The sequence below is a fragment of the Anoplophora glabripennis genome, unplaced genomic scaffold (assembly GCF_000390285.2).
Source record: "Anoplophora glabripennis isolate ALB-LARVAE unplaced genomic scaffold, Agla_2.0 scaffold202, whole genome shotgun sequence".
NCBI classification, from domain to species: Eukaryota; Metazoa; Arthropoda; class Insecta; order Coleoptera; family Cerambycidae; genus Anoplophora; species Anoplophora glabripennis.
Genome location: NW_019416304.1, coordinates 597,018 through 615,759, shown reverse-complemented (window position 1 = coordinate 615,759; position 18,742 = coordinate 597,018). Strand labels below are relative to the sequence as shown.

The window sequence follows — 18,742 nt, the reverse complement described above, 5'->3', positions numbered from 1 at the left end:
TTTGGAAAGTAACAACTTCAACACACTGTATCTCAAAAACAGGGCGTCTAAGAAAAACACTTTACATGAACTACCCCTATTATTTTTCCATGAGGAACTTGCGCACATGTTTTTTTTTGAAATATGAACGGGGCACCCTGTATAAAACTCTTAATTTTACTAAAAATTATAACATAAATATTATATTTGATAATAGTGCGTTATCTTCAGTTCTGTTGAATTTAAATGTCCAGATTTGGATCGGAATCAATTTCAACCCTTACTTCCTTATTTATGGCTTATAAAAATGTAGGTAGAAAAAGCAATTTCCATCTAAAAGAGGGCTATCTTTGGATATTAAAGTTGTACTATTGAAAAGGGAACGTTTTTTTGAAGTCGCGCACGATCGCACCTCTCAAGTAAATCGGCTCATTTACGAAAATCTTTTTTTAACTTAAATCAGATAAGTTCATTTTAACTTGTCGGCCGCCGATAAAGTAGAAATTGGACGGCTCAGATAAAGAACCTTATATTGAGTTCAAGAAATTAACATTCGTTAAAACTTGAAACTCAAAAGTGGAAAGAAAAATTGCACGTTAGAGAATTACAGCGAATTACTAAATTTAATGTTTACAATTTTCTTGGAAACTATGTAATACGCCTAAATCTTAAGTTATTTTACAAAAACTTTTTAGTAGACTGTTCTAGAAGTTTTTCCTGTAGCTATAAAAAATAGTTGAAATAGATCAGATGGTAAAGTCGACAGTGACATGGTTAATACCAATTAAACTAATATGATTAACATTCCTAATTTACATTATAATTATTATAATTCGAAAACTTTCCTATGTAAGATGGCAACATTTTAATACTGTCGGATCGACAATGAAACGATCTTTCAGAATCAAGAAAAAAAATAGGGGGTTGCTATTTAAAAAAGTGTCTATGACGTCATTACTCGAAAACAAATGACTTCAAAATCGCCTTTTATGCTAAAATATGTATTTTTAAATTAAAAATCGACCTGTTCGAGGATTTTTCCCAAAAAAAAATTGTTTCGTTTTTACTGAATTTATTCCATACTTTAGGCGCGTACTGTATAGTAAATTTTACAATTCATTATAATAATACTGTTTCTAAAGTTGTCATAATTAAATTTTTTATTTAACTTGCAGTAGATTCGAAGTGTTTTGATATAGGACCTATTATATTATATTTTCTGAGTTTCTCCATAGGTACTATAAATATAAATTCTACATACTATAAAAATCATATTTAAGATTCGAGTCAACTTTGGAAAATAAAAAATGTTTAATTGAAAACAAATATTTTTTTTCTTTTGTTGAATTTGTATACAATTCTAATTGTTACCTTAACTTCAGTAAATAATCATGTTTCGATATTAAGATTTTATTTTTTTAATGCTGCAAATTAAATAAAAATACCTACATATTATACAGGGTGTTACAAATTGGTAGGTCAACTCGTTAACCACATATTCTTAATACTAAAATAATGGGACTCTTCTAAAGTCACTTTTCATTTCGGAGCCCATCTTCAAAATACAGGATGTCAAAACTAAAATTTAAAAAATGATTTTTATTGATAACTCCGGTGATTGTAGAGATATTTATTTGAAGTTTAGCACATATTTTGATCTTAAGTCGGCACACTTTTTGTGTTATTTTGGTTTAAAATATCGAAGCGCTTTTCGAATATTTTTTTAGATAAAGCGGCGTTTTATTCTATTTTTATTTTTTCACTCTTTTAAGAGTTTGATTTGGGGCCTCGTTTACGAGATATTGTAACTTTTTTGGATACGCGACATCGATTTAGTCGACGAAAACTTAAGTAGGCAGCTGTTATGCTAATTTCTGTCATTAGATCTTTTGTAACTTTTGCGAGCTGTAGAGTCACCTGTATCATTTGTAGCTACTTCGTTTGAAAACACCTTGTACGTTCAGAAGTTTTGGCACTTATTTACTTGCTATAGGTATTTATTAAAATGAATCACAATACTTCATCTACGATAGATCATAATGAAAATTTTTGCATCATGAAAAATTTGTATGGGAGGCGCAGAAATTAAGATTAGCAACTAGTGTCGTCACTGTCAGTGCGTTTTTGTGGTATGTTTATCACAGATTGGGTGTGATTTTACAGACATTTATTTGTAAACTTCATACTTAATAATGTTGCATGTTGCATTTTGTAATGTTGCAATGTAAAATTGGATTTTCACATCGCTAACTATAAACGTATCATAGTATATCCTGGAAACATACAAATTATTTTATAATTACATATAATGTTCACAGTATCAACGAATATATGTAATTATTTATTTGCAAAATTTTGAGAAGCATTGTAAATTATTATAAAATTTAAATTTATTTTGTGACATTTACAAATATATTTTCATACAAAGCATACATACTTCAAGGGTATAATCTAGAACCCAAATGGTGTCGATTTCACCAAATTAGCTTAAACGAAAAATGTCGCCAAAACAGTTAGAGAATGTCAGTTTCTTTTTTTATTTATTGTTTTCTTCTTAAATTAGAACCCAGTTAACCGGTTTGAGCAAAATTTGCTGTTGCTTAGTTTCTCTTCATGAAGTAAGTATACAGTGATTATATTCCTAATAGGTTAAATCATACAGTGCGTTCATTTTACTTTAACCCTTTGTGAATATTCTTCTGTAACTTGTATGTACGTTTAAATTTTTACACGCAACTATCAGAAATAGGTAGAGAATTTTATTCTACCCCATATTTTTTGGAAATAACTACGTATCCATAATAAACATAACAAATACTTAATAATTGATAACTGATAACGTAATAAACTAAACTAAAAGATGGTAGTAATAAAAAGTCTACTAAACTATAATAAATGTTCTACGTCTCTTCGATACATTTCCCTAAATGTTTTATGAAACTATTGATAATAGGAAACGAATTATACATTTGTCTAACTTGTCGTACGGCGTATTGTATTCTATCCCAAAATTCCCGTATTAGGTGTTAGAGTTGTAAACAATTCCTTTCAAATGACGCCAATAGTAAACGTCTAATGGATTAAAATCCGGACAGCGAGAAGGTCAAGAAGAGTCACTACCTCGACTACCAATATGTAACATTCGTTAGGTGACACCCTGTATATGCCCGCCAAAAGATCAGTCTTTTAAGACCGGTAACTTCTAAATTAGGTAAAGTTTATTTTCACTCGAAAAAACTACGCTTGAACTGTGACCCATTTTTTACCACACACCCTGTATATACATCGACTGCTTATATGTATGCTGAACACGTGCCAGTATCTGTAACAAAACTCAAAAACTGGGAGCCGATAAATAAACATTTTTCTCATTAACATTTCCAAACCAGTTATAATCGCTATTCACATCATTCGAGATTTCATTCAAGTGGCACCGGCATCATTTGAATTTTAAAACGAGAAAATACAATGTTTCAAATAGCAAAACTATTTAGGATAAGATAAAGTTGGGCCACTTAGCTCGCTATTGAAAACACTTGAAACGGCGTGTACACGCAGATGAAATGCGAGATAGATATACGAGATAGATGTGAGGGAGAGAGACAGGACGTGTCGAAATATTTGAAATTGAGATTACGATAACGATATGCTGATGGAAATTACTTTTTGTAGAGTAATATTAGAACAACCACAGCATGTATTTTAAATATTGTTAGTAGAAATAGATCAAAAGCAAATTGTAAGCACATATATAAAGAAAGAAACGGCGAACGTCGTATACTTAGACAGTTAAGCAGACCGAATGTTGTTTGGTGTCGAATTCTTAGTTTTATATTTATACAGGGTGTAACAGTGACGTTGTGACAAAGTCTCAGAATACGTTCCTCTTAATATAAACTAAAAACAGGAGTAATATGTTTTTTCTAAGTCGATTACTAATAGTTCTGTACAATCTCTCGAAAATTAGACACAAAGCACAGATTTTAATGAATTATTGTCCAAGAACTTTAGACAAAATAGGCTTCACCTTTGTTCCTCACAGCAGCTTCCTACATTTAATATTAAAAATAAAAATGTGTCTAAAAATGAGGTGTCAACTAAAAAAATCGTAAATACATATATAAAAAAAATTTCGAAATGTGATTTTTTGGATTATCTCAAGAAGAAAAGTTCGAATCCATATCTTAATAAACTGTTTAATAATAATAATATAGGGTGTTAAAAGTTATTAAAAATACAGGGTGATTCACAAATGGTGACCAAAAATGAAACCTCGTGTTCTTTGGTGAATTTTAAAGGGAGTCTTTCCTATAAAGTTTTCATCTAGGACGCTTCGTTAAAAATATACGGACTTCAAAATATATTTTTAATTTTTTTAAATACCTTAAAAACTAGTAAGTGAAATAATTTGAAATTAGGCACATGTATTTATGTACACAATGTTCAAAATCTGAGGGCTAAAATTTACATGCTCCAGTGGCGGAGATACAGGGTAATTCGAAAAATCATTCGCCTACATGACTTGATGTTTTTTAGAAGCATTAAAATTCAAAATTTCTATGCCAATGATGACGTATTTAAAAATGTATGTCAAACGAGTAGCTTTACGGTGCTAAACATTTTCAAATTAAAAACAATGATAACTATAAAAAAATTAAGTAAAAAACAACGTAGAAAAAGATTTTGACAAATTAAATTCAAATTAAATTTCCAAAATTCTTGATAAAGTAAAATTCTGGGTTTCCCCGCCACTGTTGACATAACTATGCAAATTCAGTGAATTTTAAAATTTACTTATTTTACTTACTAACCAAATTTCATCGGTGCACGTCAAAAATTTTCAGAAATATTTGAGTAAATTTTGTATTTTCAAATATTTTTTAACACCTTGTATATCTAGAACTAAGCTGTTTATGTTCATATGAATTTTTTAATGATCCAAGCAATCGGATCCGTCATATCAGTAGGACGATTTGCGCGATATATTATTATTTTTCGGATATTATAGCAAGTGGTTTAAACATAAAAAAAATAGAAGAGGATTCACAGATGTACCCTGTATTTAGTTTGCCTTTAATAATATAACTATTTCGTATAAGTAGAAGATGTGATAAGATCCTAACTATCCCGATATTTATTCCGTTGAGCACTTCAGAGTATTGTTTACAAATCATTGTATTTTTGCAACATAGTAGTGAAGTAGTTGATAACAATATTTCCCGAAAAGGTAGACAATATGTCGTCTTGCATTCCTTTTAACTTTAGATTGAATATTTAATATGAAGACAGTTTTTTTCGAAAGGTCAATTATTGCAATAAAGAATTCTCTTTGGATTATATTCTTATTAATGTCGGTCACAAGAATTTTCCCTTTACGTATAGTAATATTTCCAAATAAAGATGTTTTCCTCTTTCTCCTTTACAAGATACCTTCGGAAGAATGGTAACAAGAATAAACAATAGAATATACCACAGATATAAAAATATTAAAAAACAAAACGAAAATAAATATCAAGCATGTAAAACTTATTAAACATTGAAAATACTTGCCTTTTTAACTCTGAAAAAAATGCAGGTTTAGACTCTGAAGTATGCTAGAATTATGGTAATTAAAAAATTTACTGCTCTTAAAAATATACAGGGTGTATCTAAATAACACCGAAAAAATTCAAGGGGCGATTCTCCGATGAAAATTAATGACATTTTTTCTTATAATTTCTTTTTCGATAAAATTTTTTCCTTTTAAAAAATATGTCTAAAAAACCCCATTCATTTACTAACTTTTTGATCTCTTCAAGTTTCTTCGAAAAGTTAAGGATTTATGACAAAAAAAAATAAATGTATTGTAATGTATTTTTAAAAAGATGAGCTGTTTAACGCGAGTGTATTTTGCCGAAAGATCTAGTGGCCTGTTCTTTACAATGGAATCCGTAGAAACAAATGTCAATGTCATTTATTGTCATATTAAATAACATTTTATTAAAAAACACTCAACCAAATAGTTGACCTATGATTCTACTAGGCTAAGAAGTTTGGAACTTAGACTAAAAGTGAACAAATGATGAATAATGTTATAACAGTAACAAAAAATAAAAATCTGTCGGATATTGACAATACAATCTACAAAAAATGTTGAAAATGATTGCCTTCAGCTTCAATACAAGCATCTACTCTTGTTCTCATAGAATTGCGTATGCGTTCAAATATTCCTGGTGAATTTTTTATCGTTTCACACCCTGCTACAATGCGGTTTCGCAAATCATTGATATCTTCAACTGGCCTTGAGTAGATCAAAGATTTCAGATATCCCCATATGCAAAAATCCAAAGGATTAAGGTCAGGGGAGCGGGCTGGCCAATTTACATATCCTCCTCGACCTATCCATCGATTGGCATACACCTCATCCAAGTGACGTCTTGCACGTATACTAAAGTGGGCTGGTGCACCGTCGTGCATAAACCATAAACGTTGCCTAATTTGAATGGGAACTTCTTCAAGAATAATAGGTAATTCTTCGAGAAGATGACAATATGAGTCACCATCTAATCGTCGTGGAAGAAAATAGGGACCAATTAAATGATCGTCGATAATTCCGAGCCACACATTTAATGAAAATTGATACTGATGATTTCCTTCAAAAAAGTCATGAGGATTTTCCTCAGCCCAAATATGATTGTTACGAAAATTTCTAATACAGTCTCTTGAGAAATTCGCCTCGTCAGTAAATAAAATATTTCTTAAGAACTGCGGCGCTTGGCCGATCATATTAATAAGCCATTGACAAAAAACCACACGTGGTAAAAAATCTCGAATCAGTAACGACTGCACCCGTTGGAGATGATAGGGATATAACTGTTGTTCTTTTAAAATTCTAAAAACTACCGAATGGCTTACATTTAGGACACGAGCTATTTTCCTGGTACTAGTTTCTGGGGATTCCTCAATTAAATTAAGTACGGCTTCATCGACAGCTTCAGTTCTAACTTCTCGGCTACGGCCACAGTCATGACTTCTCTTTTCAAATTTTCCAAGTTCCCGCAAGCGTTGGTGAATATTTGTGAACGTAGTATGGTGGGGTAATCTACGCTCTGGGTACTGTTCAGCATAAAGTCTTTGCGCTTCCAATGCATTACCGTTAGCATACCCATATGTAAAATGCATATCTGCCATTTCTAAATTCGAATAGTTAACCATATTTTCGGTTTATTAACTAATATTTTCTACACAAAATCATGAAACTTGTGAAATAGTAAGAAACAGTAACAATAAATGACATTGACATTTGTTTCTACGGATTCCATTGTAAAGAACAGGCCACTAGATCTTTCGGCAAAATACACTCGCGTTAAACAGCTCATCTTTTTAAAAATACATTACAATACATTTTTTTTTTTTTGTCATAAATCCTTAACTTTTCGAAGAAACTTGAAGAGATCAAAAAGTTAGTAAATGAATGGGGTTTTTTAGACATATTTTTTAAAAGGAAAAAATTTTATCGAAAAAAAAATTATAAGAAAAAATGTCATAGGGGTTGATTATTTCAACCCCTTACAAAAATAGTTCAGGGTTGAAAAAAATTCAAAAAGTGTAGTTTTATTGACAGATAGTGTTCACCAAGTTTGGTTTCTTTAGCTTGATGTACGTGGAAGATAAAAAAGAAAAACAATTTTTTTTTGTAATTTTAGGAGGGGCGTAACTTTTCAGGGGAGGGTTTTTTCAAAAAATTTTATACCAAATACCCCTATTAATTTTCATCGGAGAATCGCCACTTGAATTTTCTCGGTGTTATTTAGATACACCCTGTATAAAGATGTTGGTATTCAATATTCAACTAGTGGTGTTTGTCAGAAAATTTTGATTAGATTCATTTACATATATTGAGATCAGGTTAAAATATAAAACCCCTTTTTTAAAAAAATCATTTTCCTTTAAATGTATTTATTTGTATTCCTTTGCATTTGCTTTTTTTACTTTTAGTTTCTATTATTTTTAATAGGAGGAAATAAATGTTTTAATTATTTAACAAATGTAGATAAAATCTTTATTTTTAATCTACTTCACGGTGGCATTCAATAATTTTAAAAATTATCTGTTTCACCTAAATTTTTGTCCCCGGCTCCTCGAAGAGTTAAACGTCCTTCAGATTCTGCGTTTTGAAAAATCTAGATTGCTGAAACAAAGGAACGAGTCAACATTTAAAGTCAACACTTCACCTAGCATACTATGTGGTATATCACCATAGATATCGCAGTATTTGCTTTGTAACATTTTAGTCTGCTCGTAATCGTGGTTCAACGATCTGATTATTAATATTATCATAATCTTTTGTGAGATCTGCATTCGAATCGTTCGGTAATGTGCCATTTGGCGTCGATTTTCTATGAACTGGGCAAACAAAAAATATATTTTTTCTTCATCTAGGTTATCTTGAGAATTGAACTGGCAATATCAGTGGGAGATCTTTTGTTTGCATTTCCAAATTGTTTATAGTATACTATAAATGTTAACAATCCAAACCGGGCAAATTTGAGTTAACCGCATGTATTTGGACCGGTATATCAAAAGTACACGTATTTTTGAGTATATCGAAGTAGGTTGCGTTTGTTATTGTATTTATAGTATACTGTTAAATCTTTTACAGGGTGCGCTCTTGAAACAGAGAGACGAGTTCGATAAAAAATCGGGATGTCCTTTCTTTAGTCTTTTTAAGCGTTCTCCTGTACATTGTCAATGTTATTATTTGCAGACGACCTAATTTAATTATTTTTTAATCTTCCGAACATCTTGGTTTAATTAGATATAAAGGAAAATGTTTAAAAAAGACTCATAAGTGTGTCAACCGATTTTTGTTTAACAAAATTCTCCAAAAAATTAAATTATCAACCAATATTGCAAAGGATATGTTCACTATTATTTTGAAACAGTTCAGACTTTTGCTTTTTAAACTCCATCTGCGAATAAATTTATTTTACTACCAACTATTTCTTATATGGAGTTTTGGACCCAATAATGTACTTCTTTATTAATTAATTATTTGACAAAACTCATATTGCATAGAATTGAAAAATTATTTAACAATAAATAAAAGAAAATATGTACATATTTTCTGTTTTTTGTGTTTTTTCTCTAACATCACGACATTTAGGAGAGACAAAACATATAGATGCTCTCGCTAGAACTAAAATAGTCATAAGTAAATGAAAGAAAAATATTTTAATAACATCGTTGATATTAGAAGAAAAAAAAAACAGAAAGTAGTAGATATATTTCTTCGCCAAATGAATGAAGAAGAATAATCTAAATACGAAACATAGATGGGAAAGCAAATTTTTAAATGAAAAGAAAACAGAAAATCTCTCGAAAGAAGAGAAATGGTGTTTATTACTTTATTATATTGTCAACAATTATGAAACTAAAAATGAAATTGTGATAAAAGAAGATTGAAACAAGAAAGAGGAATTTCAGTGTCAGTTTTAAAATCAGTCTGGTAATTGTATCTAATATACTGAATAAAAAAACTAATTTTGAATTCTATAACTAAAAAAATTGAATTTATTATCATTTTTCGTTTGCCTACATCTATGATATTTTTGCATTTTTGCATTTGATAAATATTTTAAATATGGTTTACTAAATAGTCAAAATCGAAGAAGCTTTCTAAAAATGTATCCAAAATGACATGGTCTGTTTAAAAAATATCAATAACAACACAAGCTATTTAGTGACACCAAAACATTTATATTTATTTAATATATTATTCTCTAGCTTTATATTATGCTTTTGTAACTTTCTTCGTCAGCAATATTTCCTAGCTTTGATCTTCTTGGTCATTTATTTCTTTCTTCTATTGAACTGCTACTCTGTTTGGAATCAGATCTTTCCAAGCATACTATATTTTTCTCCTGGTATTCATGAAATTTAACGGAATAAAAAAATATATAATTTTCCTCTATACAGGGTGTTACAAATTCGCTTCTCACTACAGGGATCTCGGAAACCATAAGAGGTAGGAAGTAGCTTAAATGAGGGCAAAGTTGTGTAATCAGGGGACCAACATTATGCCTGTAAAAAATCAAGGCTAACCTGATTAGTTTTCGAAATATTTGAAAAAAACCGAAATTTTGATATCCGTTTTTGTTTCATTTTAGCCTAGTTTGAGGTGACATTGAAGATGTGTATACACAGAGCGTAAGTGTTGGCTCCATCTATCGTGCTACTTCCCACCTACGCCATTCTGTGACCTACAATTTTCTTTCAAGAAAATATAAGTTTGATTATAATATGCTACTTGTCTTGAATAATTCCTACATTAATACTAAAGTTCAAATATATACCGGGTGTTTGTAAATAAGTGCGAAATATTTTAAGACGTGGTTGCCGAAGTTATTTTGTGAAAAAAGTTCATATAAACGTAGGTCGAAATATGCTTCGTTTCCGAGATGCAGAGTGTTTAAATTTTAATTTTTTATTTATTTTTGTTAAATATTTCAACGAGTTTTAAAGATATTGACTCGAAATTTGAAGAATGCTTTGTAGGGATAAATGTGCATTTTTTTGGAGGGATCCGAATATTTCTACTTGCACCAGTGGCGTTCGTGCGAGAATGCCACAACCTTTTTTAATAAAAAAATGGTACGCCACTGACTTTTCCGACTTCCATATTTTTTTTAGAAATCCGTCATTAATTCTGAATGAAATTGGTCTCTACAATTTTTTTCGTAGGATGCACCGTGTTTGAGGAAAAAATTAAAACATATCATATTTCAAGTTGTTTATTTTTAATTTCTATTGATTCAGTATCTACTAGTAGGTTGCTGTCAATATTTCTATATAAAACACAACCATCAAATTTCGAGTCAATATCTTCAAAACTCTTAAAAATAATTAATACTAAATAAATAATTAAAATTTAAACACTCGGTTAAAAGTTAAATAGTTCTATAGTTGCATCTAGACATTTGTGGATTTGCAGGCGACACATAAAATAGTCTTTTCGTTAGTATACTAGATCCTATTTAATTATGAATTCTGATATACGTATGTCTGGATTAGTACCCAGTCAGAATATTATAAGACTTTTCGTATTCGAAACTGTAGTGAATTTCATAAATGCATACTAGACGTAGCGATATCTTAGTAAGAAATGACCAAGGTAGCTCCTAAGACCTCCAGCACATCGCTGACGTGCGCCACCCTATAACAAACTCAAGAAAAACATCACTACGCATTATAGTATACTAGTGGTGTAAATCGCTGTACCTAGACGACAATAAACAACAAACACGTGCGTCTTATGCCCATGTTTGGTAAATATTTTCCACAGATCCACTTGATACCGTTTCTAATTAGTATACAGGACTCTCGGAAATATGTTTGTTCATCTGCGCATGAAGAATTTTTCCTTTGATTGCATCAGATAGTATGCTACAGTATGCTATTCGACGTGACATTGATAATTGATAAGACGTTTGAAAAACACTCGAGAAGACGTGTACACGCCGTGTTATCTACTAGATTAGAAAGGGATGGGAACAGTTGAAAATGGGCGAAATAGAGACGGCAGAAGACAGCCCCAACGTGATCGTGTTTAATAATAGACAACAATGGGCAAGGAAGATAATGTGAAGTGTTTATCATTTGGCTTATCTAGAAATAAATTTGAGAAGTACTTGAAATGAGGACGTGTACACGCCGTTTAAAAATTGCGAAATGGATTTTTCCGTCTTTGTGTACTTAAGATCGATTTTTGCAATACGTGTTTCAATGGTTTGATAAACAGGTTGTTTCGTGATCGCTACAAGTGCGAAAACGTTTTTTTTCGATAGTTTTCGCTAAGTTTCTAATTTGATTATTACAAGACAATGGTTGCAGGGTACTTGTAAACTTTAGGTGATAATTCAAATAAAAATTCTCGAGATAACGCTATTAAATATAGTATACAAGAAACACCACAGATAACTATAACGAATGTTTATTGCATACTTATTACAGATTTATCTGTTTATATAGTAGATCCTGGCATTAATCACTTCGATTCTTTTCTTAACATTGTTAAATATATTGATAGAATTTTCTAAACTGATTAGTAAATATATTTTTTGTTACCCTCTTTTTAGTGCAAGACTAAAAACTATATTTTCGCAAAATAAAATCATACGTAACTTTTCTGTAATTTTTTAAAAGATGATGGAAGATAAAGAAAAATAGAGTAAGCTTATACAATAAAACACTGACAAACAATAAAAATCTCTTTAAAGGAGTACACAGAGTGTTTCATAAGGACTTGGACATCCCTTTAAATCTGTTTTGTGAAGAATAATGTTTTTTTATATGTTTGCTGCTTTCTAGATGTACTTGCTAAACCAATTCCAATGCAGATGATTCTTTTAGAAGGAGATTGTTGCAGAATATATTTGCAGAGCAGTTTTAAATTTCTGAAGTTTCTGTTTGAATTTAAAATTATCAAATTAGAGTCTTAGTCCAGACGGTGTTTCAAAAAGCCATATTTGGGTGAATCGTATATCCACGGAGATTTTTGGCTTTTTGGCTTTCAAATATCACTGGAGATGAAAATTTTTCTATGCGCATGAAAAAAAAACGTGGGCTTAACTTTTGGCGGCACAATATGTTAAAAAAATATTCGAAAAATGTCATATTTTTCTTCCTATTTAATTATGTATCTTTTCAAGAGTTGATTTTAGGTGAAAATGGAAGAGGAACAAAATGTTTGTAATTAAATTTTTTACAAAACATGACTAGTTACAAATCGAATGAATCATGATTATTATGGTAAAAATCGAAAAAGTCGCAAAATGGGGTTAAAAAACAATACTTTTTTTGGGGTATTTAAATTGGGTACCTATAGGACCTTTATACTTGGCTCAAGAAAACTTTATATTATGTAGAATCATCACACCAAATTTCATCAAAATCGGTTTGATATAATTTGCATAATAATTTTGTAATCCATATTTTGAAAAAAAATTTGCAAATTTTCAAAATTTTGCACAGCAAAAACCAAGGCCCTTAGACACTTGAAAATTTAATCACATATAGAAGGGCTCTCAAGCTTTCAAACATTTTTCGAAAAATTCAAATCCGTCAATTAGGAAAGCTCTGGCGCTTGTTTAAACATTGATCGAATTTTTATACTTATAAATAATTACAATAACTTTGTGAATATTCAATCAAATCAAATTTTTTAATGCAGGTTTTAAACGTTCTTGGAAAGACGCTTCTTTAAAAAAAAAAACAGATCGATTGGTCAATTAGTTACGTAGTTATAGCCGATCAAAGTTAACCGTCATTTACACTAAATGTACTGGGCCATCCGGGCTAATTTTTCGAAAAATACCTTTGGTATTCCGAATAGGTACTTACCAGGTCTAAGATTACAATACTTTTCTTCATTGGCAACCTATTTTAAAACGTGTTTAAAGTTATTTATGCAAGCGAGAAATTCAAGAAAATCGTACGGGTGGTGGTGGTGGGGGAAGCAGAGAGCGCGGCCGCTTCGGCCTGCTCGAAATTGAATCGGCGAGTTCAAAACCGCGATGCGCTTAAAATTTTTTAATATCTCACCTTCTAGAGGTCCGATTTTGATGATTTTTTTTTAATTTTAGCGTATTTTCAAATGCCTATCGTTAATAATTATTGGTCTTTCAACAGTCTGGTAATTATTTATCTTTAAACTTCCTTTACTTATCAACTTTATTTTTCTATTGTGTCAAAGGTAAGTGCATAAACTTATATACTGTTTACCAAAGGTCAAAAACAAATTTATTTAAATATTCTGAAATTGTTTAAACAACAATTATATTCAAAATATGACGAAAATTAGTAATATAATGAGTTAATTTCTCATTTGCTTATATTTTAAACAATAAATAATATTTGAATTATACTTTAATCACAAAAAAATCTTTCTTTCATTTCAATATATTATTTCGTATTCGAAAAATACGACCTTGAAAAAAATAGGTACACCTATATATCATTAGGAAAAGAATCTCTAGAACCTGTATATGCAGTGTTATTTTTTTAAAACCTGACATAGTCCAACTATTTTATTTGAAGTAATAGACTAGTACTTCCAAATGCAAAGTTGTAGGAAATAACTTGATTAAGAAATATTTACAAATAATTTATTCCGGTGTTGCCATTTAAAAAAATATCGTTTTAGTAGCTACTGCATAAATGTAACCGCAAAAATGAAACACCTAGTATTAAATGTTTTAATTTGTTGGTATGCCATAATGTAGTGTTACCTATGCTCTTTACAGGTACCAAAAATCCACTTGATATCACGCTCCTGAAAAGAGTTACTAGCATCTCCGCGAACCCTTGTATCTGTCAAACTTTTTCTTTAAAAATTAATATCTCAAAATCTATAACTCCTTGGTATAATTTTTTAGAGGATTGTTCTTGTTTTTAGCGAGCCACACTGTATATATTTTTTTTTATATAAGTACAAAATTTACAAAAAAAAATAATATTTCTAAAATTAATCTAAATAGTGCTATAAAACAATTTTATTTTATTTTGTCATTTATTTGAAAATAATAAATTGCAACAGAAAATTAAAAATAGAGTAATCCAACTTACCAGTAATACCAAAATATGTTAAATTATATATAAAATAATAGAAATGCGACATTTTCAGTATATACTATTTTTTTTAATTAAATTGGTTTTCTATTACATAATTTAATATCACTTATCCAGTTTTAAAAACTAAGCTACTCTAACACTCTGCTTTGTTTGTTGTAACTTTGTATAATTTTGACATTTCTAGTTCACAATTTAGCCCAATTATTATAATTAAAACTAAACCCAAAGATAAGCTCGAGTGGATCGATCTAAATTAACGACAGAAAACGTGTTTTTAATCACGCTAATATTATTACGATGTTTGATTTTTTTATTTATAAACAGAACTAAAATAATATTTTTATAAACACACTCATATTTTTAAGATAAATTAAACTAGATATTCCTACATGTGCACAGAACTATACGCAAGCATTTGACATAAACAATAATGTAAACGGCTCTTGAAATAGTTTTGCATACACAATTTTCATTAAATTACTAAGCAAAATATTTTAGTTTTTTCAAGTTAGTTTAGATTAGGTGCAATTTCAATATACTGTCACTATCTCCCGCTTAACGAAACTACATTTTGAAATGACAAAATGTAATTTTTTCCACGTGTTTTGTGTTTTTGATATACAGGGTGCTCTCAAAAGAGGTATCGGTGAATCTACAGCTAAAAAGAACACGTTTTGCATAAAAATAACTTTAGTAAAATGTCGAGTTTCAAAAAAAAAAAAAAATTGAATAGCGACTGTAGTTTGTAAACCAAAAAAGGTATCCAAATTTTCTATTAATGCATGTGCAACTTCTCAACGATTTTTCGAAAATCTCTGCCCCTTGTAGGAGGTTGAAATGAGCATCCCCTAAGTTATTTTTAGCTACAACTTTTTTGTTTGACAAAACTTGAATATTCAAAAGTACGTATCGGATGGTTTATTTTAAAACTTTTATCTCTCTCACTTTTTTGCTTTAAAACTAACCGTTTAGTAACAAAAAAAAAAAATTCATAACAATTGCAACTACGAAATATTTAAGTAGGCGGCTGTCAAGTTAATTTCTGTCATTGCGATTTTTTAGGACATTACATTGTTGTTAGATAAACAATTGAAATTGATGCAGCTTATCAGGCTTGTCATTTCGGGTAGTTCGGAACCAAAATCCGTTGTTAAACCAAAGTTAAAAAAACACTGATTCACAATCGGTTCTTAGAAAATCCCGTCATTTGAGGAAAACGCTTTGCAATCTTTTTTATCGCCTTATCTGCGGATAAGAAAGTTGAATGGTGGTATAAATAAGGAAGAAAGGCGTTAGTGCCGACAATTAATAAGTGGGGACTGAAATTCTCCCTCCCACTTATTTCATAAAATTGTATATATTTTAAGCGCACATGAAACAAATATTTATCATCAGAGACAATTAATTATTAGAACTCGAAGCCTGCGACATCTGCCTAGGCTCACAATTTTGTTTATTTTTATAGTGTTTATTAATTGTAAAGAGTGCGTGGGAATCTTGGACGATCCAGGGGCGCCAACATGAATAACAAAGAAACCAGGATAGAGAAGAAGAAGCTGGTTGTCTGCAGCAGGAACTACCAGGACCGCGAAAAGGACCTGTTCGATACGCTCCATTCTAAGGGGATAAAGGAGGTAAGATTTTGTGAATGTGGGCCATCCAATGACCGATAAAGGCGACTGATTTATTATCTTTATTTTCAATTGAATGAGTTCGATAATTTATATTATTTTAACGATATGGATGTTATAATAATTTTAGACCGCAACAAATTGACGCTAATCTTTTTTAATTCAATGAATTCGATTATTTATGATAGTTTAGCATTTTGCGCTACTTCCATATTTTTTACTTACGTTTTATCGAATATTATTTGTTTGTATATTTATTTAATATACTCAAACTCAATGGAATACTTATTCCCGTTACATAGTCGAAAAAGAGTATGAAATAAATGTAGTATTATTTAAAAGTGTCGTACAGAGCGTTTTATAAGTCATAACTGCAAGTGGTTGAGAATTTTGGAAATTCGATAAATTTATTAAATTTTTCGTTGTTTTTAATAAAGAAAAGGGTATTTCACTTTATTACAAAAACAAGTAATTTTCATGTTTTGAAAACTTAAAATCACGAAGTTGGATAATTTAATATACACTATGTCCACTGTTAATATTAATATATGTATAGAGGTCGCGCATTGCGATTTTTTATTTTCCATTTCAATAACATGGGAAAAATTATTTTTCACTTTCAGAATTTTATATCTTAAAAACCAATTGACGGATTTAAATAACCGAAACATATTCTTGTAGGGAATTGAACGTTCTACAAAAAATGTACCTTATCATATTTTATAAACTTACTCATACAAAATTTATTCAAATTCAAAGTTAAATTTTTGTTATAATTACAGTTTTTTCTTCAGTTTCAAGTAAAATGATTAAAGTTATCATGAAATAGGTATTTAAAAAAACAGCATTTAAAAGTCAAAATTGATAAGTTTATCAAGTCAAGTCTTAATATTACTAAAAACACCACCATTTCTGGGAAGAATCAATTAAAATCCTTTTTATTATATTAAATGTTATTTGAAAATTTTTAAATTATTTCCTTACTAATGATAAATGACTTTTCGGTTGTGATAGTTTAAAATTTTCCACAAGCTTATTTGAAATAGAAAAAAAAATATTACTCGAAAATTTAGTTTCTTTAAAAAATGTTTTTAAAAATATTTTAGTTTTATCAGTGTAGTAGGGAAGAGGGGTGGTGGGTGTATTTATTTAAAACAACCTTAATATCTCACTGTGGAAGTACAATAATGATATATTTTCTTAATTTCTGTTCATTTTTACCAAGACTATTATTATTGTTATTTTATTTTATTTTTGTAAATTTGACTATTTCTTGACAAAATATATTTATTAAAACTGTGTGCGACTTTGACGCAATTTTTGTTTATACGGCCTTAAATTAAATGGAAAATTAAAAATGTAATATACAAGGTCTTCCATTTAAATAAATATATCGCCAAGACTGTAAATAACTCTAAAAAAAGAAATGAAGAAATTATTTGAAATAACTTTTATCTGAGAGATCAGAAATATAGACTAACACGTCTCAAAATTTTTTTAATAAATAGTTTTTATTGAAAAATATATAGGGATTTTGTAATAAAAATAATTTTCGTGCTTTGTCAGTGGCGTATCAATTTTTTTTTTTTTAATAAAGGCAACTACATCCTTTTTCTAGGACACTGATAAAACTGAAAAAATTAAAACATAATTAAACAATATTGTGCGTTTAAAAAGTATTTTAAATTATGTTTTTTTAGAAGAAATCACGTCATCGAAAATTAAGAGTTATTCAAATATGTACTTTGTCATTTACAATTTGTCATGTAGAGTAAGTAAGCATTATAGTAGACCCACTCAAAAACAAAGAAACTACTACCACAGTCATTTGACAATAGTAGAAGTGATGAAATAAATTTGATAATTTTAAGTTTTTTTTTGTAGTAAATATACACATATTATGTTTTGTTTAAATGGTAATAAAAGTCGAAATGAATGTCTTGATAGATTATTTCTTACTTGATTATTTTTTTGGGAATAAAATTTTCTTTGAAAATCTGGTTTCTACGAGCGCGTAAAATTTTTACGAAAATTTGCCATAATTTTGTGTCATGTATTTGGAAATTTACACTCAAAACGTGCATTATAAAGTTAAAACATTTTAAAAGAACAAATGGAAGTTCATTCGTATATGCAATTCCATGGTTATATGGCATTAAATTAATATCGAAAAAGAACTACATATATTGTTGCCCACTCAAAAATCAACATTTAATATTTTGTGACTTACCAATTTATTTGTCATCCTAAAAATAGTTCCAAAAATGTTATTGGAGTTACATAACCAGAAAATTATTCCCCCACTTTGGTGAATATAATAACATTTATTGGTGGTATTAAACAATTTATTGTCGCCTTGGTGTCGCGATTACGTTAACACGATGACATGTGCAACTTGATACTTTGTATAAATGATCGTTTTGTATATTAAATCTTCTTGTGTATTAAATCTTCTCGTATATTAAATCTTCTTGTATATTAAATCTTCTTGTATATTAAATCTTCTTGCACATTAAATCTTC

At 29.5% G+C, this 18,742-nt stretch overlaps 1 protein-coding gene across 2 annotated transcripts in view; it reads left to right on the top strand.

Annotated features, from left to right (window-relative positions):
* The window catches only part of LOC108908391 (nitric oxide synthase, salivary gland), a 167,415-nt gene that overhangs the window by 3,349 nt on the left and 145,324 nt on the right, over positions 1-18,742 (top strand). For both annotated transcript variants that reach the window (XM_018712428.1, XM_018712429.1), the window contains exon 2: positions 16,055-16,223. In XM_018712428.1, the coding sequence (XP_018567944.1) occupies positions 16,110-16,223 (114 nt within the window). In that variant the 5' untranslated portion in view covers positions 16,055-16,109. The remainder of the gene's footprint in view (positions 1-16,054; positions 16,224-18,742) is intronic.